The sequence below is a fragment of the Catharus ustulatus genome, chromosome 1 (genome assembly GCF_009819885.2).
Source record: "Catharus ustulatus isolate bCatUst1 chromosome 1, bCatUst1.pri.v2, whole genome shotgun sequence".
Classification (NCBI taxonomy): domain Eukaryota; kingdom Metazoa; phylum Chordata; class Aves; order Passeriformes; family Turdidae; genus Catharus; species Catharus ustulatus.
In genome coordinates, this window is record NC_046221.1 from 155,313,467 (window position 1) to 155,336,858 (window position 23,392).

Here is a 23,392-nt window from a genome sequence, read left to right on the forward strand (position 1 = left end):
CAGTCCTGCAGTAACTCCATTGAACCAGTGTGTAGTATTTCAAGGAATACTGTCAGTGTGACACTAAGTTAGGAAGACTGAGTGTTTCTTTTTACTTCATAAAAAGCAAAACTTGGGTAATGTAATTGTGACCAAAAAGAATTAAGCCTTTTGTGACAGTGGAAGGAGCTCCCTGATTCTGTCCTGTGCTTTTTCTAGGGAGCAATGTTGTGTCTAATCTTGACTTACTACTCTTAGGCCACATGCAATTTTAGCTTTAAAAAAAAGTAAATCCATTACTTCACAACCATTATGTTGTCCAGATTTGTTTGGTGGCAGTCCAGCTCCTCTGTTATTTCTAATTTTTCTCAATAGTTGAGAATTATGGTGCCACTTACGCATCTTGGGAGTTGAATGTAGGCTGCTTCAATGAAATCTTGAGAAGGAATTAGAGGCACAAATTTACACTTTTCTGAGATGGGTTTAGAATTTTTAAGTTGTCTGGATACAAGAACACCTCCAACTGTGCTTTCTGATTAGTAATGCTGATTAATACTAGTTAGTTGTAGCATTTAATCTTGAAAAAATAGAAATAAGCATGAAAGTCTGTAGCTTTCAAAGGCAAATATAAAATTTTTCTTGCAACTTCTTTTGCAAAAGTGGAAAACAAAAATGTTTGTTTTTCTAAGTGTTTTTTGTGTTACTTCAGAATAAAAACATGAACTAAGATTTGGTTGAAAATCAGTTATCTGTGACTGAGCTTTGTTTAAGCCTCAAAGTCCCATGGATGTTTTTATTCTTTTGCATTATTTATTTTATAAGACAATATTTATTAAAATTTATGTAAAGCTTACAAAATGCTAAGACTGTAAATAGATTTAATAAATTAAGTAGAGATGCAACAATTCATGCTCCATTTAAACTTAGAACTTGTATTTTGTGTGTTTCCAAACTAAAAAATGCATTTACAGAGATCAATGTAAGCTCAAGATACTTGAAGTTCTATTACCTCAATAAATGCAACAAATTTTAAGATCTTTGTGGAAGGTGTGTGCTAAGCTTGCAGAATTTAAATTACTTGGAAAGAGAGAGATTAGTTAATACTTTGATTTGAGCTTAGTGTGACTTGAAGGAAGAGAGTGTAAATGCTATGGCACTCAAACTATTTCTGAGTTGCAGCAGAAGTGTATTTTAATAAGACTCAGTTATGAGGGTGGAAAAGCAAAATTTTTAAAGAGTGAAAAATATTTGTGTGTCTGTGCAATGAGTCTTGAGGCTCAGCTGTGGTTCAGTTAAGCACAAATTAATCAAAATCGCACAGGTGTGTGACTAACATAGTGCAGAGAGGGAAAGAAGGGATATTGAGACTGCCCTTGTGAGAGCACATATGAAGTATTTGGATAACTTACTTTTTCTGTTTCATGTTTTTTGTTTTATCTTCGATGTAATCAGGCGCGCGAGAGGGAGCAGATAGCGCCGGAGCTGAGATTAGTGACGGAAATCGAACCAAAAGAAGTGAGTGTTGAGGAGGGATTTGAAGGAGAGGGAGGGGACTTGGCACACAGGAAGAGGAAGCTGAGGAAAAAGCATGGATTTGCGAATGGGCCAGAGGAAAAAAGAAGATGTGACAGGAGACAATGTGAGCCAAGATGTAGGTGGGGCAGACTGTAGAATTGAAAGGTGAGGGTAAGGAATCCAGGCTTGATGTGGAATCAGCCAGTCAATAGATTCATGTTTTATGTACGTGTATGTATGAACGTGTGGGAGTTGGAAGTTATGGTGTGACAGAGGAGGAAAAAGCAGCTGAATCTTCAGTACTGTGGAGAGGCAAAAAGGTGGTGGTTGTAGGCAGGTGAAGGGAGAGCGATGGATGTGTGAATTCTGCTACTGACGCAAGGGTTGCATTTGGGAAATGATTCTGGTTTTGCCTTCCCACTGTTGCAGGATTATGGTTACACAAGGAATATTTTAAAATACAAGTTTTTTTAGCCAATTGATGTGTAAGGCTGTTGGGTAACTTCTGCTGATGTATTTCTCGATCGTGCAATTTCCTGTGTTTTGATTTAGTGAATCTGATTAACATTATGACAGTTTTTTCTCAGTAGTCATAAAGTAATGCTTTGTTTTCTAACTGCTGTGGGCCATTACTATTCTCCTGTCAATTTTCTCAGCTTACTTGAAAGATGAATTTTAGTAAGAAACAAAAAGAAGGAAATACACATTTTGGATGTTTTATTTTACATTTTTTTAAAGTTACATATGTTAACGAGAAGCTCATTGAAATGAGATACTGAGGGAAGTGGGAAATCAGGCTAAATCAGGCTGGATGATGCTGAGTAATTGGTTTAGACTTACACAACTTCTTCCAATAGAGAAACAATGTCAAGAAATGAAAGAAAACTAGGGAAAACTCTTAGAAGGATTTGCTCTTGCTCTATTAATTTTTAATGTGTTCGTATTTGGGCTCTTGGCTTTTATGATCTGGGAACTTGTCCTAGGGTTAAAATTTGTAACTAGTTTCTGTGATGTCTGTGATATTTGGTGTCCTGCTATTATGGTTGATAGAATAGATATCATACTATTAGCCTGAGGCAGATTTCAGAATTTATTGTGCTTTAGGAGCCCACTATTATTCTTCAATTGTTCTGTTAATTTCTGGTAAAAATTCTGAAAAAGACACACGTATCTTTTTGAAGGAGGAATTCCTGTGATCTACCAAAGAAATATAGTCACATTAGCATCTTAGATGCTAAGTAATTCTCACATGTGAGGAGCTGTGCTACTGAGCAGGAATTCAAGGTTAAAAAACAGGCATTAACTGTGTCATTTTAGTGCCTGTGTGTTTACTCCAGAGCCAAAACAATAATGGACTCACAGATCTCTGAACAATTCAGAATCACAAAATTGTTTTAAGTTGGAAGGAATCTCTTGATATAATCTTGTTCATCCCAACTGCTCAAGGTTCTCTTCACTGAGTTTAAATTTACATGTTAATCTATGGAAAAACTATAACTGTCACCATAATTACGTAATTTGTCTCTTCTCTAGCTTCTGAATGTTCAACCTTTGTTTGCTTCATTGTTGTGTCCTGCTACTGTAAACTCCATGTTGCAAGAACAGTATCCAAACAGTGAAATAAAGTACAAAGAAAACCACAAAAGCCCTTTCCATGTTGCACCAGCTGTGCTTAGACCGGGGTACTTGGTTCAGCATTGCCTTCTGAAGCTTGATATCTTCTGAAGCTTTTGATTACAGGATGCTTAGCTTGACTGAAAATTAGGATGTTCTTTAGAAGCTGTTTTGATGCAGGCTGCACTACTTTCCCTTCCCACTGTTATCATAAGATCTAATCTCCAGCCATGTTACAGATCCTCTTCATCCCTTAGCCAGGGTGCAGTGTAAGACTTCTACTCTCAGGTCTCCTCATTCCTCACCACCACAAATAGCTCAATCCTTTTTTTGTCCTGCTGGATGGGCAAGGCTCTGGATGGACTGGAGCTAATAGGTGTGCTCATTTTGGCTGGCCAGAAGAGAGGTATGTGTGCTTTTGACTGACTATGCAGCTGGCAGTTAGACACGCTCGCTTGTGCTGGCATGTCACCAAGCGGCCTCGGTAGTTGCTGTTGTGTGAGCATTGCCAAAGTGCTTCCAAACTTTGCTGCTGGCTAACGTGAGTGTCTGCATCTTGCACTGACAGTGTGGACATGAAACACTTTTATCTCAGAGGAGCCAAAACTGTTGTTTCTAAGTAAGTGAGTTGGTGCAAAGAAGCAGCATAAGCCATGTAAAGCAGTGCTTTAAAAGTATGGAACTGTGGAAAAGGAAAAGCGTAATGCAAGGAGAATTAGCACTGTGTTTGTGTCAAAGAAGGCAAAGAAACCCTCACAGAACAGAAACTTGAAAGACTTAATATGCTGAGGGGAAAAGGTTGCATTGGAACAATATTTGTAAAATCAAATTTACTTTAGGTATCTTGTGTGATGACATAACAACAAGGAGATATTCCAGAATAAAATAGTCTGTATGCAGTTGGGGGGGAAAAAGTACTATTTGTAAAGTACTCATGGGTCACTAGACAAAGTCTTTTTAATTTTTTTTTTTTTTGTGTGTGGTAGTGCTTGTGATTCAGAGCACTCAGATGCTTAATTCTGACTGGTTGATCATTTCTGTTGCCTTCTATATTGCACATAACTTCTCCATGGAAGAATTCTGTAACTGAATGTTATAGAAAATTCAAAAACAGACTTCAGTCAAAAGGATAAAGTTATAATTCTTGCAATAGGATGGATCCCTGATCTTCAGGAGACATAAGGAAGTGTCATTGCTCTAAACTAGTGGAAAGAGCTTGGCTCAGCCTAGGAAGTTCTCTCCATTGGATTGTAGGGTGGCTTGACTTGGTCTGAATGCCTTAAAGTAGATTAGATTGGGATGTATTGTTCATCCTTTCATTGTTTCTGTATGGTAAAAATAAGCAATTATGCAAAATGACATTTAATGACCTTAAATAGAGATTGTGAAATTCAGTCATATTATAGAATACTTTATTGGAGTTAGTGAGTGAGACCTGTAATATGTAATACAAAAAGTGCAAGAGAGTCTCTAGTTGCTCTAGAAACAAGGGTGTAATGAGATAGGAATTATCCCTGGTTCATCAATTTAGTGCAGGAGGAATTCCATGCATCTGGACACTGCTTTGAGGTGATTGCAGCTTTGCATAATAGGTCAGCAGCTATGGAATTGTGTGTTTGACCAGAGGGTTAAGAAAAATGTCAGTCTTCTGGGATTGGGAGCTCCTGGGTTTCTAACACAATGACACAAAAAGCAGTTTAAAAGGGAATTTGTACAGCCAGAATTCCGTATACCGTGCTTTTTGAAAGATTTTATCTCTTTTTATCCACGTGGCATACTGATAATACTTCAAGTTTACTTGGACTATTTGGGAAAGTCAGTTATACCACTCTTTGAGTAGTAACCATAAAAATAAATTGAATTTCATTTGAACATTTCTAGATAAAGTTCACTGGGTTTACGAGTATTTTCTGTTTGAGTCTTAGGCACTTTATAATACTTACTCACCATTTTTTCCTTTTTGGAGGATTGGATAGCTTTGGTCAAAGCTGCTGCTGCAGCAGCAGCCAAGAACAAAGCAGGAAGTAAACCTAGAACCAGTGCAAACAGCAATAAAGATAAAGAGGACAGAAAATGGCTAAAAGTCCCTTCAAAAAAGGAAGAAACCTCAACCTCTACAATCATGCAGGAAGTCCAAAAAAAGGAAGAGGAGCCTACATCTAGTGACACATTTGGTAAAAGCACATTCTGTAAATACAAAATTGTTTTTTCTGTAGTGTTGAACTCCTGTTGCTACTTTGCAGTTAAGTAATAACCAATATTTCTAGAGGAAACTGTCTTCATAACTTTCTGATACATAATGGTAATCGGTTCAGAAACTATTTTGATCAGATAAATCTAGTTCAATCAGCATTTACTGCTTGTGCTAAACTTCTGAATACTTTTATCAAGAGCAGAAAATAACTTTTTATTAATGATTTCATTATATGTTTGGTTGATATTCCTGCATCTTCTCTTATCTGTGAGATAATTTCTGATGTTGTATTAAGAAAAAAAAAAATCCAATATGCATGATATATCCATATTTGGATTTGTTTGAAACTGTATCTGAGTATGTAGGATTTGTTCATTTTAAGTCTTTAGTGCTTATTTCTCATTACCTTCAGTAAAAATTACAAATTTTGATATAATATCAATGTATCGTTTCAGTATGTAATTCTAGATTCAGAATGTGTCATTTTCCTTTTTTATAAACATTTCAAGTTTCTTTACTACAGTATTCTGAAATATTTAAGTATTTTGGCTGTTATGTGTTTATGAAATGTATGTTAATGAGGTTTTTCTTGTGTTTAGAAGTAGGATTTCCTGTAGTGGATGTTCCAAAGATGGCCTTTGTGCAGGCAGAGAACACGTTATCACACAAGAGGAAAAGTAATCTAGGCAACTCATTTCAGGCAAAGAGAGCGCGCCTAAACAAGATCACTGGTAAAAGACTTTTTTTGTTGTTGACTTTGTTCCTTTTTTGTCTAGTGAAATATTCATGCTTGTAAAGAAGGTGCTGAAGTAGACTCTATATAAGCACATTCATGAGGCAGATGGTCACTGCAGTCTGTACTTGTTAAGAATTTTAAAACAATTCATAAATGGTGAATTCTACCTGAAATTGGTTGCAGACTGTACTTGGTCTTTTTGGTTTTTTAGTATAGGAGCCATCCTGAATTGATGAATTTCTTAAGCGTATTTTACCTCTACCTGTACAGTTTTCTCCATTATTGGGTGAATTTGGGTTTATACAACTTCTTAAGAATGTCATGAATTGCTTACTACCACTGTAAATTAAAGTTATGGTTAGCTATGGAGAAACAAAGTATTTTTTCGTAAAGTGAAATTGTTGCTAAAAAGAGTTTCTTATTTAGAGATATACATCCCTATAAATTGAAGCTATAAAGATGATTTTTTTGGGGGTGTCTAAGCATTCACTCACTATCTTTAGTGCTCAAAGGTATATTAATGGAAAACAGGGGTGTTACTGCAGAATACATTCTATACAACAGGAAATTTAATAATTGGTCTTATCTTTAAAAGCTGAAAAAATGCATATATTCCAGATTTTAATAGAAATTTACACACCTGTGAAAAAATTATTTCAATTTATATTCCTCCAAATAAGAAAATTCTGATGCTAGCTTTGGTCCTGTCAGTATTTAGGACAAAGTCTTACTGTTTGTACTTGTGCTGGGAAGGTATCAGATGCCTTTCAGAAGCTGGGTTGAAAAAAGTTGTGAAGTCCCTCCCTTAACAGAGGAGCCCTTGGACACACTGTAAGATAGAAATTCATTCCAATCATTATTCTAGTCAATAATATTTCATATGAAGAGTGGTAAACTTTCCTGTGCTACAAATGAGAGGGGCACTTTTTTGGTTGGGATTTTCTTGGAAGTAGATATTTGTTTCTGTAAAACAAAAATAACCTAATTTGCTAAACTGCACAGTGAGATTTTTTCATACTATTTTTGGTTTATCTAGCCTTTCATTGGTCTTCAGTGGGGGATGTTTAATCAGTTTGTTTATGAGAGTGGTTCTGCTTCAGTCTCTCAATCAGTAAAAATAAAATGGTACAAATCATGAAATGGGTTGGGTTGGAAGGGACCTTAAAGTTCACTTACTTCCAACCTCACTGCCATGGGCAGGGACAACTAGATCTGGTTGCTCAAAGCCCCATCCAACCTGACCTTGAACATTGCTGAGGATGAGGCATCCACAGCTTTCCTGGGCAACCTGTGCCTCATCACCCTTGCAGGAACGAATTTCTTCCTTGTATCTAATCAAAACCTACTGTCTTGAAGTTTGAATCTATTCCCTTTTGTCCTATCCTCTCATGCCCCTGTGAACTGTCCTTCTCAGCTCTCTTGTAGACCCCCTTTAGGCACTAGACTATAAGGGCTCACTGGAGCCTTCTCTTCTCCAGGATGTACAATCCCAATTCTCTCAACCTTTGCTCACAGGAGAGGTGCTCCAACCCTCTGACCTTCTCTGCGTCCCTCTTCTGGACTCACTCCAGCAGGTCCATGTCCTTCCTGTGCTGGGACACATGAACTGGGCACAACAGTGCAGTGGGGTCTGAGCAGAGAGGCAGAATCACCTCCCTCATCCTGCTGCTCACAGTGCTTTTGATGCAGCCCAGGAAAGGGTTGGCAACTCATGTCCAGCTTTTCATCCAAGAAAGGATGGAAAGGATCTGTTCTTTTCATAAAAAGGAAGCAGTCTTTAGAAAAACCCATCTTCTACCTCCAGGATTGTCATTCCTAGAAGGCTCCTTCTTTAGTTCCAAGTTTTGTTAATGGGTGTCAAATTTTTCAGCCCCATTTCTACTCCCCTTTCCTGTACTACATACATTCTCAGTGAGGTTCCAATTTAATTGCTGCCATGAGCAGTAGTAGTATAAGATGTAGAGACTAGAGATGTACATTGATGGAGCCCTGTTATTTTTTTCCAATAGCAGGTAGTAACAGAAGATACCAAAGCCAGCTGAAAAACCTTTACCTTTAGAATCTGTATTTGCCTGTGCTGTGGATAGATTCTTATTACCTCAGGAGGATTATGAGAATCATAGTAGTGAGACAGGTTCATACAGACTGAACTGAATAATCAAACCATGATTTTGCAGCCATTGACTGTGTTACCGTTTTAAAAGCAGTATCTGTCTCCACAAGACCCACTTGGCTAGCAGAGGATGTGTTACCTTTCAGTGAAAGTAATCCTTTAACTACAAGAATAAATTTGTCATGCCTTTTAGATACTTCATTTATCTCTTCCCAAATTAACTCACTTCTTCAGTTCATACCATAGTGTCTTTTATAACAGTACATTTTGAAAATGTTACTGCTAGTGAGCAAACTTCTTCTTATCATGTTTATTTTTTTATACATTAAATTTTTTTTAGACAATGTATTGTATATCAATATACACTTGCATTGTGTCATTTTTGTCTCTAGCACAAGCTTTTACATTTGAAGGGAAGTTGGGAATCATGCTGGTATACCCATGGGAGTGGCTACGAAATAAAGCATTGTTAGGAAATAAAGCTGTTAGGAAAACATTTAGCAGGTTCTTACGGCTGTATTGGGGAAATAGTGAAAAACACTATTGCTGGAGGCTGTATGAAGGGAGCTGTTCACAACAAAAATCCTGGATTTCAGTTCAGCATTCAGCATTTGATGCAGAAGGGTCTTGTCTGTCACAAAGCCCACAGCTGTATCACGTGTTCTTTGCTCACCATTCAACAAAGTAAAGTTGCTTCCTTTGCCCCTTCTTTTGCTACTAGCACTGGTAGCAATTACATTTCCCAAAGGTGAAGAATATCTCCTGCTAAGCATGCATTAATGTCATCTTCCAATCAGTTTTTGCCGCTGTTGGAATGTTTGCTTCCATGTCTTCTTGTGCTGCATTGGTACCTAAAACCAGATAAAAGCTGCAGTGAGCTTGCAGAATAAAACATTCCTGGTTCACTGTGCCACTCCCAACTTTTGCTTGGTTAGGTGCTCCTACAGACAGAGGGTGGTGAACCAGTAGTGCTGGTCTGCAATAGCTTGTGAAGTTGCTTTGTCCTACAACCGTGGTGCCTGGTTAGAAAAATACTTTATGGGGTAGAGGAAAAGGAAACCATAAGGATTATGTGTTGACAGATCTGAATCTAGATTGATTTAACAGCTTGAATTTCTGAGCAGAGATCATCTAGCTAGAACTAAAAATCAGAGAATGTGACAAACACTGAATGGTCTGGGTTGGAAGTGACCTTTTTGGGTGATCTAATGCCAACATTATCCACTTGACCAGCTTTCTCTAAGTCCCATCCACACTGGCCTTGAACTCCTCCAGGGATGGGACACACTTCTCTGGGCACCCTGTGGCTTACAGAACCACAAAGGCTTCCTTGTAAACTGTAGCTTGTTTTTTTATTTTTTTTTTGTATTTAAAACTCAGCTTCATTTGATTTTGAAAATGTTTTTATGCTTTTTGATACAGATGCAGGGTTGCAAAGATAAAGAACACTGCGATTTTTGCAACTTGATTTAAATAGGATAATTTGAGTTTAAAATGTTTATTTAAGTCCTTAAAACCAAAATCTTTTCTGTAGTCTAATGCAGAATTAAAACCTTAACTGATAATTTTATTTGCTTTTATCTAATAGACTACATTTCTGCTTTAGGTTTAGTTAGCCTACACTAATGCATAACTCAATCTAACATAAATAGTCAATGAGATAAAACACTTGGTGTTATTGTTGAATGCTGAAATCTTTTTTTGTTTTGATGTAATGTATTGATGTAATGTTCCTGAGAGTCCAGACTTCACTAATTTATAATTTCTTGGACTTTGTGAACCTTAAATTAATTTTGGCCATATCTAATTCTTTTATGGGATGCAATAGCAATTCCCTCTGAATTTTGTCAACTTATTTTTGAGGATTTCAACTCCTCACTCCCAATATTGACATTCCCAGAGATTATAATAGCAATTTTTATTCAGATTTATAGTGTTTAGATTTTATCAGTTCTGTATTTTCTTAATGGTGTGGAACTTCTGTCTCTACATTGTTAGGCAATTAAAGTTATTGTGTGAGGTACAACTGCATCTGTTGCCATACGCTTCACTGGCAGAAAACTTTCTTGCATTTATAGTCCCCTTGTCTTCACAGATTTTTTGTAATAGTGATACTGTACATAAGTTTGTGAATGAAGTTACATATTCTAATATATTATTTGCTCCCACTATGGTCATCTTAGTAAGGCAATTTGGGAGCTCCACTGCTGAGAATATTTGTTTGGAAATTAAATCCCTTGTTGTATTATGTCTAAGAAAGATTTGCATATGTTGTACTTAAGAAGTAATACAGATTCTGATTTCTCTAAGGCTGGAAAAGGGAGAGAGAAGAAAGTTTTGTAAATAATTCTGTTTTCAAGATTTACTTATGTATGATGTGTTTGGTTTTAAAGCTCAAGTATTTGGGCTTTGGAAAGATGGCAAGGCTTTATTTTAGAATTGATAATTTGATTTTCTTCTTGTCAGTAAATATGCCAAAGAAATGCTTCGTATGTAAGCATGCCATTGTTGGAATGTCCTTTAACTTTTTCTTTCTTCTAATTTAAAGTTTTCAGTTTTGTGTGAGGCCATTTCAGAAAGACTCATGTTGTAGATTTGTGCATTTCATATTTCTTATCTCAATATTTTGCTTATTTTTTACAAATTCTTGTTGCAAGGTGCTTCTAACTAAAAATATCTGCAACTTTTCTCCTAAGGTTTATTGGCATCCAAAGCTGTTGTTGCAGATGGTGCTGAAAAAAAGGAAGGCAACAAAGAAACAGCTCCAGTCCTGGAGCAGGTATGAAATGGTAGAGTTTGATTCTTTTGCAAAGTTCCCACTGGAGTGTGCCATGGAGATGTAGTACCTACAACATTAAAATTTTCCCCTTCAGATATAACAGGGAACTGAAAATTTATCTTATGTTTACATTTCTGGCAGAGCCAGAGGTATGGAATTAATCTGTCTCTAAACACAATGTTGACTTGAATTTCAATAATGAGCTTTTGTGTTAGAAAACTAACAGAAAACAAAATAACAAAGTCTCCGTGCAACAAATGTGAGGAGACCAGTGTCCCAAGGTCCAGTTTTATAGCTGTAATGATGACTGGCTTAGAAACAGGCCCTTACACAAATTTGATTTGTGTTTGAAACAGGGTTTTTGACATCACATAGAACTTCTTTTAAAAGAAGTTTCTTTTATATTGTAAGAATTTGGTGTTGTAGGCTTGTATGTGTTTTATGAACTGCTCAATGAGCCATACATTTTGCAAGGGTGTGTATTTTAATAAATACAAAAAAGAAACTTTTAAATAATGTTAAGGGTCTGATTTTTAAACCTGCATATTGGCAGGGTCTAGAGGCTGCCATTTTGTCTTTGGCTTATTGCACTGTGTCCAGGCATTGCTGGACTCCGAGTTGTGCATTATCTTGCATTTTAAAAGGGCTGAATGCCTGAGCATGGTAAAGCAAGCTAAGGATGAACAGTAGTCTTGATTCAGGACATCTTTGTTTTCCAATTATTTAAATCAGAGCCTTAATGTATCTTTAATACAGCTTTTTTGTATGCATTTTCATTCTTCTTTAACAGCAGCATTTGAACAAAGTAGCCTTGCTGCCTGCAATTCCTTAACAAGCACTTCTGTTCTTTAGCCCCGGCACACTCTATGAACAGTCCCTACCCCAAACCTGATTTGGCATTTTGGTTGTACTGGTTCTTTAGAGCTGATATATAATTGCATTGCTCTGGTTTTTCCATTGATGCTGCATTGGATGAGAGTCAATGGAACCTGATTTTCTGGTTTTGATGCTGTCACTGTCAGGGCCGGCGGAGCCCCTGCGGTGCCGATGCATTGACCGATATTTTGCATAAAGGTTTACAGTGTACTGACATGACATTCCATTTCTCAAATTTTTGCATATTAAAGATGCTATGATTTTCTTGCTACTGTGTGTGATATTTTCAATGTGCAAAAAACTGTGAAATGGCTTACAGCATGTTGTTTTTGGGAGAATCATTACAATGTAAATCTTGCCATGCAGAATCCCATTGCGGTGAATGGGACTTTGTGGTTTACATAGACTGTGTATGCAACAGTATAAACTGCAGTGCATATTTACTATAACCTTTTTGTTATTTCTTAGACTTAGTAACTCGGCTGTTCCTGTTTTATTGATCAGATATAAAAAACAAGATGTCTCTGTCATTGTTTACATGCTAATGGTCTGAAAAACCTCATTTTTTGGAAATAATAGTTAAGCTCCTTTAAAGAGGCATCTAAAATCCCAAATTGTCCTATTCCTTTGTGTCTAACTAAAACCAGAAACCTCACAAACATTTAAATGATTGACTGTGGGGAGGAAATTTTTGAGCTTAAAGCTTTTTTCACCAAGTTCCTGCCCAAAATGAAATAAAAATGGCCGAGTTATAAACCTTTCCAAAAGGTTTTCTGATAGCGAAGCTGACATTCCTTAGAGGCTTTGTCTGCTACTGCTATAAAATGGAATGGATAAAATATCTTGTAGGTTTTTTTAATAATGTAATACAGAACATGGTAGAAATATTCAGGCCAATAGCCGAAAACTGACTCTGTTGATGCAAGTTTTTGTTTATATTTATAGATTTTTAGTTTACAGTTGTCTTAAACCCAAAACCTCAGATGATTAGTTGCAGATACAGTAGTTTATTTAATTGTATTAGGGTATGTCATGTTATATTTCCTTTTGACCAAGACCTGAGTAGATGGATAACATTAATTCATTAAGGTTTTTAATGTTAATTTGTCCTGTTAAGAGGTTAAGCACCTTATCAAAATCTTAATTTAATTTTTTTAATCTTGTTTAAATAACTTTGTAATTTGAAAGTAATGGATGCTGTAGTATGTCTTTCACATCTGTGAAGATGAACAATAAAATTGTTTATTTACAAGTTACGACTCTAATTAATTTCTGGTAATACCTCTCATAACCAGCATAGGTATACTCTACAATTCATGGAATATTTTATACAAATGAATAAACTACACTTAGTATGTGTGCAATGGAGTTATTCAAGGTAGAACTGATGTCTGCTGAATGGGATGTTTTGCACCGGATCTTTACAGGATACTCCCAGCGAGCCGTTCACGTAGCATTCAGGGGCACCCTTTTACAGACATAGAATGTGCACTTGTGGGGTTTTGTTTTGCTATTTTTTGTTTTTCCTCCATTGGAACATGGAAAGTTCTAGTGGAAAATAAAATTGCAATTTATAACAAAACTCAATAATACCCTCAAATCACTGGAGATGTGATGTTTCTAGTTTGGATAAAGAGGTGCACACGTTCTAGAAATACCTCTCTGCTTTGTTAGTTACGGTTTTATTAGATGGTACTATGCTGTATAATGTAACTGGGATGAGAAGGAGACAGGCCTAAGAAATTATATTCAGATATTGTAGTTTGCCCTTATTAGGCAAGTGGTAACACATGCATGGTTTTCATAATGTAGGAAGAACTTCAGTGAAAAATTTAAAATGCTAATGTCTGTCAATGCATGCTAATGGTCTAAAAATAGTTCTGTTTGTGTTAAGAAGGATGAAAATTGAGGAATTTGGAAAAATGCATTATATGTTGACTTCTTTTCCTTCAAAAACTGTTTTGCCTCATTATCTGCTTGTTTCCCCCTGGCAGTTAGCAATCTATTTAACCCTGTGGTGCTAGAAGTTGTGATTTCTTCATGTTTGCACAAACATAATGTGGTGAAATCCAGACTCCCAGCACTGAAAGGGGTTGTGCGAGAGTGTGCTCAGTATTAGAAGCTTTTCATTGTTTCAGACATTCCTTAAAGGAGCATTATCAACTTTTTCAGATTCTCAAAAATGCAAATTCATTGTTAAATATAGTTTTCCTGAAGAACTGCCTAATTTTTTTTATTTTTTTTTTTATTATGTATTTTCTTTTTTTTTGGATCTGGTTGAGGAAATGGCTGTGTAGGGAAAATCTTGGCAACTTTTTTTAGAGCTGCAATCCTGAGGGAGGAAGGATTGTTTGCTCATAGTGCCAGAGTTCAAGGAGTGTCTGGACAACACTCCCAGTCATGATTCAGCAGCAGGCAGCCCTGTGAGGAGCAGGGAGGAGGACTTGAGGATCCCTCTGGGTCCCTTCCAGCGTGAGATGCTCTGTGATGGTGCAGCACTATGTGTGTTCTGGCTGGGAACAGATGCTCTCTGAGTTCTGCTTGGAGACTGCACTGACAGTGCAGATGAAAAATAAAAATAAAAATACTTAGTTGAATTTTTGAATGGGGAATAGAGGGAAAATGTTTTCTTTTCAGGCTTTTTGCAGATATTTCAAATAGTAAGAATTGAGTATTCTGAATACTGAAAACAATTGGTAGTGCTCCTTTAAAAAAAGCAAAATTTAATGTGATGCATTTTAAATGGTTTTCATTTGTATTTAAAATAATGTTGCTTTTTTATGTGTTTGAGTACTGAAATTGCTTTTAAAAAGATCAAAATAGAATACAAGAACCACAATGAAGAAACTGAAATAAAAGTATCAATTTTTTATTATTTATTCAGGAGATTTCACCTAAACCACAAAGTCAGAAAAAAAATGAAGCTGATATTAGCAGTTCTGCCAACATTCAGAAACCTGCACTGTTATCCTCAACTTTGTCTTCAGGAAAGGCTCGCAGCAAGAAATGCAAACAAGAATCTGGAGATTCTTCTGGGTGTATAAAGCCCCCTAAATCACCACTTTCCCCAGAATTAATACAAGTCGAGGATTTGACGCTGGTCTCTCAGCTTCCTTCTTCTGTGATAAATAAAACTAGTGAGCACAGACATTTTAAAAAAAATACCGTACCTACTTATAAGAGATATACAGAAATTTTCTTTGGTTGTAAATGGCTATTGCTTTTAAAAATGAGTCTGCTTTAAATAAAATGTCCAAGTGGGAGAATTAGGGGTAGCTCACTATTTTAAAAGTCAAGTCATATAATAAGGCATTTGAATTACTCTATCAGAAATAATACATTTAAATAATATATTGATATCTATAGAGTCATGGCTTTTAAGGGTTGGCTTTCCCTCTAGCTTAAATCTCCACACTAGCATTAACAGTGATACAGGAGAAATCAAACCTCCCTTCTGAAAAGGGCCTGATTCATTAAAAAGAAAAGACATACACCTTGGTGTGGACCTTTCCCTCTCTGAGAAACTTCACCTTCAGCAGGCAGACGTTCTGTACCTGTTGGCTGTGGCATTCATCACTTTATGTGATACTTCCTCCAAACACCATGTGAAAGAGAAGATGGGTTCAAGATCTGTGGTGGAAAAATATTAAAAATTGTGTTTCCTTGTCCTAGTAAAATCCCATGGGTGTTCAGCTTCCTAACATGTGTAACTGGTTTGCCAAGCATCAAAATACTGTTTATCAGAAGAATAGGGAAAGCTTTATGCTGCATGCTTGAATACATACTATTTTTTGTGAATATTAAGGTATTTCTATAATTTTTTTAAAGAATATATTAGGTTTTTAGTGTTGTTTAGTGTCAGGTTCTGTGCCTAAAGAACATTAAATGAGGCCACAAGTTAATATAAATGCAGGTTTCAGTAAGTCAAAAGCTACATTTTTTTTCCGTTTTAGTATAGTGATTGAGGATGGAAGACTCAACCTGTATCATGTGTTTCCCTTAACCTTGATTCTGTATTTTCACTTATGAGATAAGTTTCTTTTTAATCTTTGCTCATAGATAACTTTAAATGAGTGGGAGAGGCAGGAGTGCAAATTCAACCTTCTTTATTCAGGACACATTGGTAAAAATTGTATTTTGTCCCCACAAAATGTTAGCAGTCATCCATATTGTAATACGCCTTCTATCCCCACCCCTAGAGCAATGGTAAGTAGCCTTCCTGGAGCATGCTTATATTTTGGATTAGCAATATTTTTTTAAAAAATAGCTAATTTAAAATTTGATTACTTGGTAGCTTAGCTCTTGTTAGTGTTGTCTTTAATCTTTGACTTCCAAGTTTATTCTAGCTGTAGTGGAAAGTTAGTTTTGCTGTGTCTTAATTTTTAAATCTGGATATCTGACTCTAAAAACTGCTTACAAAAAGGAGAGAGCAGTGATTCACAGTGTAATACCAACTTAAATGTTTTTCTATGGAAAAATTTTGTGGAACTGGGTAATATTGAAGAGGTGTAGGGGAGTGTGGGTTTTTTGTTTTTAATGAATCAGGCCTATATTAACCTATATCAATCCTCCTCCCCCATTTGGGGTTTTTTTAACTAAAAAAAGGAACCTTCTTACTGTGCCATGCGTTGGCAGTGTGTGTTTGAATTTCATTTGGGGTATTGATATCAGGTTATCAGAAGGCAGGAGGTGGGATATAAAATTAAACACTATTTTCAATTATTTCTTTAAGTTGTATGTTAACACTATCCATGACTTTTTAGATCCTTAACTGTGATCATTTGTTCTGTTTATTGTTAAATCCTATTGCCCCCTTCCATTATAAGTAACCTGCTGCCTGGGTTTTATGGGGTGGGTTGCTTTCTGTAAATACACTGCTTGCCCAAAACAACCACCTTTACCAGTGGGGAAGTAGGTGCCTTGTAATAAGCAAAAACCAGAATCATGTCTTGAGCATAAACCTTTCTTTGCTCCTGGTAGTCACAGTTTTGTAATTACTTTTACCAGTTTTGCTGTGATTACCAGCTTTGCAAATAAGAGCTGTTTAAAGCACTCCCCATCTTTAGAGCTCAAATGCTGCGGTAAGATGATGGTGTATCTCTCTGCTTCATGAACATTGAAAGATCTCTTTTTAGGTCCATCACAGCCAGTGAATTCCCCTAGATCCTACAAACATAGTCAACGGAGAAGAAGATCACAGCGTTTAGCCACTTGCTCCTTGCCTGATGATTCTGTAGAAAAAGTTTCTTCTCCCTCTTCAGTTACTGATGGAAAAGTGTTCTCCATCAGTGGTCAAAACCAACAGTCATCAAAATTGGAGGGTAATGTATCTTAATCTAATAAAGAACTGCCCAAGAGAAATTGAATCATAAAAATTAGACCTTTCATGGTTTTCAAATAATGGGATATTTTGAACTGCTGTAGCTAAAGCTGTTTTACTGTTCCTATGTTATGTAACGCTGCAATCCAGACTGTTTGTTGGACCCATCTGTCTTTTTTAATATGACATTTTTTCTTTTATGTAGTACCTGATGTTGCTCATGTGTCACTTGAGAAGCGTGGACCATGTCTCCCTCTTGATTTAAGCCGTAGTTCGGAAGTTACAGCGCCATTATCTGCGGAATCCACTTTCCGTAATGAATATCCCAGTAAAGACAAGGAAGATATTCAGATGATTACATATCTTTCTTCCAAAGCAGTAACTGATGGAAGAGTAGCTACAACAGCGTCAGGTAAAGAGATTCAGTATACAACCACAGAGATTTATAGTTGTAGGGTTCAAACGTGTGTGTATTCAATCCCGCAGAGAGAGGGGATGCTTTTTATTGTCTTTTCTGCACACTCAAAAACCTGCCTCTCTTCTGGACTCATTCATCTGCATATTCTTTGTCTTCACTGGCTTAGGGCTGCTTTTGCACTTCTAACATGCTTTAAGGAGAAAATGAGAGTGTGGAATGTAGTAAGCAGTGTTTCAAAAATATGTTTGATATTGCTAAAAGTTGTAAAAATAGTTAACAAAGTGAAGTCTTTACTAACATACTATTTTGTGGCTTCAGCTTTAAAACAGTAATGTTCTTAAAGACAGTCAGCATTCCTCTGCTTTGCGTTTGTTTGCGATGGAAATTCTGTCCTTCACTTGCTACAAAATGTTACTTAAAAATATTTCTGAGAAATCCTCAAAAACTTGGTCACTCTCAGCACAGAGCCCAATGCTGCAACTCTGTGCTACCTCTCCCTTTGTAACAGTTCATTGACTACTGTGGTTTACATGAAATACTTGGATAGAGGTAACTAAGAGATTTGGGGAAGGATTTACACAGCAGACCTAAAAGTGGGATGTTTTCATCCAGTGTATGATAAGTGTTCGTATCATTTTTCTGTAAGCAAGTATCGTATGTGGCTATCACACCATTTTTAACTGGCTTCCAAGAAAATTCTTTTCAAGTCTTGTTTTGTTTTATTTCATGAGAAAATTGTTCAGAAAAGTTAAGACAAGGGGGGGAAAAAAGTAAAATTATTGTATTCTGCTCAGAAAGTTTTGATAAGTGGGATTGATAGTAAGGGAGGACATCATGGCCTTAAAAGAATTATGACACTTAAACTATGTCTTAGTCGATTCATCTGTGAATCTCTTGAACTAATTTTATAGGTATCTCTAGTGAGCCACCACTTAAGCTTTTTAAAATATTAAAATTAAAATATTACTTAATTACGTGAGTAAAACCATTTGAGAGTCTTCATTTGCCCTTGGTGCATGGCATAGCAGCAGAATTACAGATTCCTGGGAAAATTACTTCTATAAAAGTCCTTTTTTATGTCGTGTCTACTGCCCCTAAGAGAAGTGCTTTTGTGAGTTGTGTATTTGCCCACTCATTGAACAAGATTGTTAAAAAAAAGCACCAGCTTCCAACCATCTGTTTCCTGTTTGGTAAAATTAATTTCAGCTATAGAAATTTAACTTCTGGATTTTCTGATATATTTTTTGGCTCTTTTTACGTTGGTTTATTGCTAGTTGGTAATGCTGGAAGTTACCTGCTCCTGTTGTGGGCCTGGCTTGGGGCAGAGTGAGCCAGTTCTAAACCCAGCACTCAGGAGTGCACTTTGGACCTGTTTGTTGAGCTAGGTCTTGGCCACAGCTGAAGCAATTAAAGAGAGAATAAGTTTTGTTTACAGCCACCTTTATTTAATGACTCAGAATTATGGGGCATGTCCAAATAGTTTGTGTCAGGGAAAAATTCCATGATAAAATTGTTGTTACTATTTGAGTCCATAGTGGGAAGCTGGAAGTACTTGCATCCTCTACCAGAGGGAAGATTTTATACTGTATATAAAGTTTAATAAGCATATATAATTTTGAGAGTTATAAGCTCTAAAGGGACTGATTTTTCCAGCTACATTTTTTGTCATCTGAGTTTTTGCCTTTCCAGGCACATCTGTTTTGTTCCAATTTTTCATGTGTTACAGTTTTCTTTCATGCAATAAATGGAGTTGTGTCTTGAGCTGTCATACTGACTTTTTTCCAAATGTTAGAAGTTTTCAGTAAGTTGCAGCATGTAGCCCAGCACCTTCTTAAGTATCAGCTTTGTGGCCTGAAAGACTAATATGAGCAGTTTGATACCTTAAATTCACAGATTTCATGGCAGGTTGTGGAGCTATCTGCCTCTCTCAGTGGTATCACTAGGACTCTATAACTAAAATTCATGTGTGTTTTGGGTTCATCCCAGTCTTTTAACTCTGGTGGAACATGTTTATCCTCATAATCTTAGAAGAAAAAGGAAAAATGTAGAGTTCTGGTTTGAAACCTCTGGAGTTAGTCTACACTATTGAATAAATAGGCATCATTTTGCCTCTGAAACTGCACAGGTTTTCTCAAGTCACATTCCTGAAGCATGCATAATTTCACCAAATTCTTGCATGCTTCAGGAAAATAAATAGGATGTACTCTCAGTGCTTTCCTAATTATTTGTTTAAACAATAGCAAGCAAATATATACAGGAGAGGTGCCCAAAGCTTTCCTTTCTCATTCCTGTCAATTCTTGAAATAATTGAGAAAAGTTAATTTGCATTATACAGAAACATCTACCTAAGTGCAGTTTAATACACTGCATCATTTAAATGTATGCACTGTGACTCTATCCATTACAAATTGGTGTAAAATCCAAACTATTCTGTAATTGTGTTTTCTTGATCTCAAAGAACTCTTATAACTGTGCATCTGTTTATGGTATTTCTGCTGTTAAGATTTTATTAACACAGTCTGGACATAGATTTTGACATCACTGCAGATTTTGTTAAGGGCACTTAAGTTAGACCTGTCTTTGTAATCATAGAAGTGGATAACTATGAATAGTTTCAGAGATACTTCATGATGGTATTTAGCCTAGAACAGCCTGGTCTGATCCCTGACCCTTCTGTAACAGAGCTGAACTGGTTTAAGCCCAGAGATGCAATTTGTTATGTGGCACATTTTTGACTTCTGATGGAGGCTGTCAGTTGAGTCAATTAAAAAAATAATTTAGTGGTGTTAAAAATTACACGTTAGTGACCTTATTCAGAAGGTACTGACTTGGTATTTTCAGAGGAGAGGGACTAGGTGCACTGAAGTGCAGGTGCGTAAATGGCAACTCAGTATTAGCACACAGATTACAAAAACATTGCTCAAAATTAACACCTTATCATTTTGCAGAGGCAAAAGAAAAACTCTGTGATAATTCCTTCAATCCAAAGGCTCCATGGAAGTACTGTGCACTTTGGTAGACACCTGTACACTACCCATTAATTATTGAACAGAGGTGCTGCTTTACATGACTGTTTGTGAAGTCCTACTTGTGATCACCTGATACTGCACAGACATAAATAAGAATCTGTGCTTTCATTTGCCAAATTGATAGAGTTTTGTCACCATTCCAAGGCAGATAACTGGCCTCTGATCACTTTAGCATTTCAAAGACTTTAAATGCGCAGTTAATCAGAATATTTGCAAAGCACAGTAGTTTTGCCATTCTGAATAGATGAAGTTCAGATCTTTCTCTTTAAATTTGTGATCTTTTCTCTTGGTTTCTGTAGCCCTGCACCATTTATGTTACTTTAACTGTTATATATTGAGCAAACATAATTTCAGCACGCAATCTGGATTTTGAAGTTTAAATAAAAGGAAAATATTGTTACACTTTCTAATCTAACAATATAATATTTGTAATGCTGATATAACAGTATTATCACTAACTGTTATTTCCTGTTCTAATGCCTACAGATGATTTAGTAAGGTAACATTAGGTTAACTATATGGGAGAAATTTGCATTTAAGACTAAAAGAAAAAAACATTGCATACTTTTATATAATTTCCTTGGTAACAGTTTACTGCAGCAGAACAAGAAATAGCTGATGAACAAAATTTTCAGAAAATGAGATTGATCACTTTTTAAAACTCTTGCCCATGTTACTGGTTTACCTTGCTTTTAAGAGGGATAAACTATTGTTCATCTTGTTACTTGCTCATGTTATTTTGGGGCTGTTTGTTTTACTTCAACCATCTATTAACAGTCAGATTTACTCCCTAATGAGTCAAGCAAGAACCTTTTTATAGGTTCATTTGTCCTGAAGACATCATTTTGGGCAGGGTCCAGTATTAATCTGTGATATGCAATTAAAAGTCTGTTTAGATTTAAAATTGATCCTATGCACTGGGAATTTAAAACATTAAATTAATCATGATCAGCATAATTGATATTTCCATTGCAATGTGATTTAAGTTCCAATATGATTATGATTAAGATTAATGCAGATAATGATATTTATGATGTTATTTTAAACATGAAAAACCATGAAATAGAGTATCAGTCAACAAAATAAGTTGCTTCAGATGGCTACAATTCATTTGAGCTTGATGCATTGCAGTAAGCAGTACTACTGCAAGCCCAGCTGTGCTTGTGGCACAACGTCCTGTCCTGGGCCTGTACTTGCATGAGGGGCTTGTGTCACTTCTCTGTGCCATAACAGGAGAAGCAGCACTGGAAACATATTATAAACTGGACTGGGAATGCTGTGGTTGGCATTTCTTTTTAATCTGAAATTAGTCTTCTAGTGATAAAATTGATCTTGGAATGGTGACAAAATCAGTAGTTTACCAAGTCTAATCTCTGGTCGTCTTTGTGCCGAGTGTTAACTGCAGACCTCCCACGTTCACTGTGTGGGAGGTGGCTGGATAGACTCCTTAACAGAAATAAAATGGCAATTAAAAGTAACAGTTCAAATGAAAAGGTGGTATTTTCATAAAGGAACTAATATTTCCTTGTTGTATTTGTTGCCCTTGTCACCGACCACCTTGTCCTATTTTGGGATTATGTGTAAGTAGTGATTACACAGTTGAAAAGCAGACTTTACAAGCTTTGACGCTTTATGTAGGATTTGAGAATTTAAGATTCTTTATCTAAAATTATTTTCAATGAAGAAAAGTAAAAGCCAAGAATAATGTTGCAATGTATACAGGCATAATAACAGTTTCTATTTTCAAGTTTCTATAGTAAGGCAGTTTGGAGAATTCTGACAGCAAGATGGATATTTGCTTGACTGGAGAGATTTCTGCCCAATATAAGTTCCCTGAAACAGTTACTGTTTACTTTGTCAGATGTGCTTGTGTTGAAAATTATTGATATACTGCAATTTGTTGTGTTGTGGCTGTTGGTATTAAATCACATTTGGATGTCAGGTCAGGATTTCTTCTCAATAATAAAGTGCAAATACTAATTCATCTAATGCTGAGGCTAAATTTCTTTTGAGATTATTTGGATGGAGTGTTCTCGCATCTTTTCATCAAAATGGCAGTGACCTAAAATGAATTAAGTGCTTTTGGGTGATCCTTTTGCGCTCTTTTTAGAAATGAGATAAGACGTTGATAGCATGATGATGTGGGAAAGTGTCACTTTTTTCTTTTACTAATGTGCTAAAATATACTTACTGCTCTACAGATGGCAGAACAGTTCAGTCCTGTAACAGAGACAAATGGTAATTAGGAAATCCAAGAAAGGAATAATTTGGGTAGTGTTTTGTGTCAATGATAAGTATTCCAGCAAGCTAAATGCACTTGAAATACAGACAAAGGCAAGAGCTTGAATCAGTCTTAGAAGGAGTATTGTCTTGGGTGAGGTGATTAATTTGAGGCACAGGAAAGACTCAGGTAGCCCCAGGTGTGGCTATGCAGCTTGTGCAGGAGCCAGCACACAGAGCTGAGCAGCTGCTGCTGCCTGGATTGCACAGCACAGAGCTGTGCAGCTGGGGACCCCGGCTTTTAAATTGCTGTGTGGTGTGAGAGGTGATGCTCTACTTCCTGTTGTTCAGCTTTCCACCTAGTGGCATTTGGGTTGTGTTCCCAGGAAGGCTCAGAGGAGTGGCAGTGAGTGTTGTGTGAGCTGTGCTGTGTCCCAGTACAACTGGCTTGGTCTGTCCCTATTGGGAAGGCTTGAGGTGTTCTTGCCTTTTCCCCAGAATCTTTTTATGACTGATGAATTTACCAAATTATCTTAATGCTGCTTATTTAATGCATTCCAGATCAGCTCTGTATTTTGCCTTGCTGAATAACTTGGCCA

The 23,392-nt window shown here is 36.5% G+C and overlaps 1 protein-coding gene across 1 annotated transcript in view; it reads left to right on the forward strand.

The window, feature by feature from the left end:
• PHF20L1 (PHD finger protein 20 like 1) overlaps nucleotides 1-23,392 on the forward strand; it is a 57,119-nt gene that overhangs the window by 10,374 nt on the left and 23,353 nt on the right. Inside the window, exons 6-12 of the mRNA XM_033072343.1 lie at nucleotides 1,432-1,494; nucleotides 5,075-5,282; nucleotides 5,902-6,033; nucleotides 10,848-10,930; nucleotides 14,691-14,943; nucleotides 16,942-17,127; nucleotides 17,332-17,538. Coding sequence (XP_032928234.1) covers nucleotides 1,432-1,494; nucleotides 5,075-5,282; nucleotides 5,902-6,033; nucleotides 10,848-10,930; nucleotides 14,691-14,943; nucleotides 16,942-17,127; nucleotides 17,332-17,538 — 1,132 coding nt within the window. The remainder of the gene's footprint in view (nucleotides 1-1,431; nucleotides 1,495-5,074; nucleotides 5,283-5,901; nucleotides 6,034-10,847; nucleotides 10,931-14,690; nucleotides 14,944-16,941; nucleotides 17,128-17,331; nucleotides 17,539-23,392) is intronic.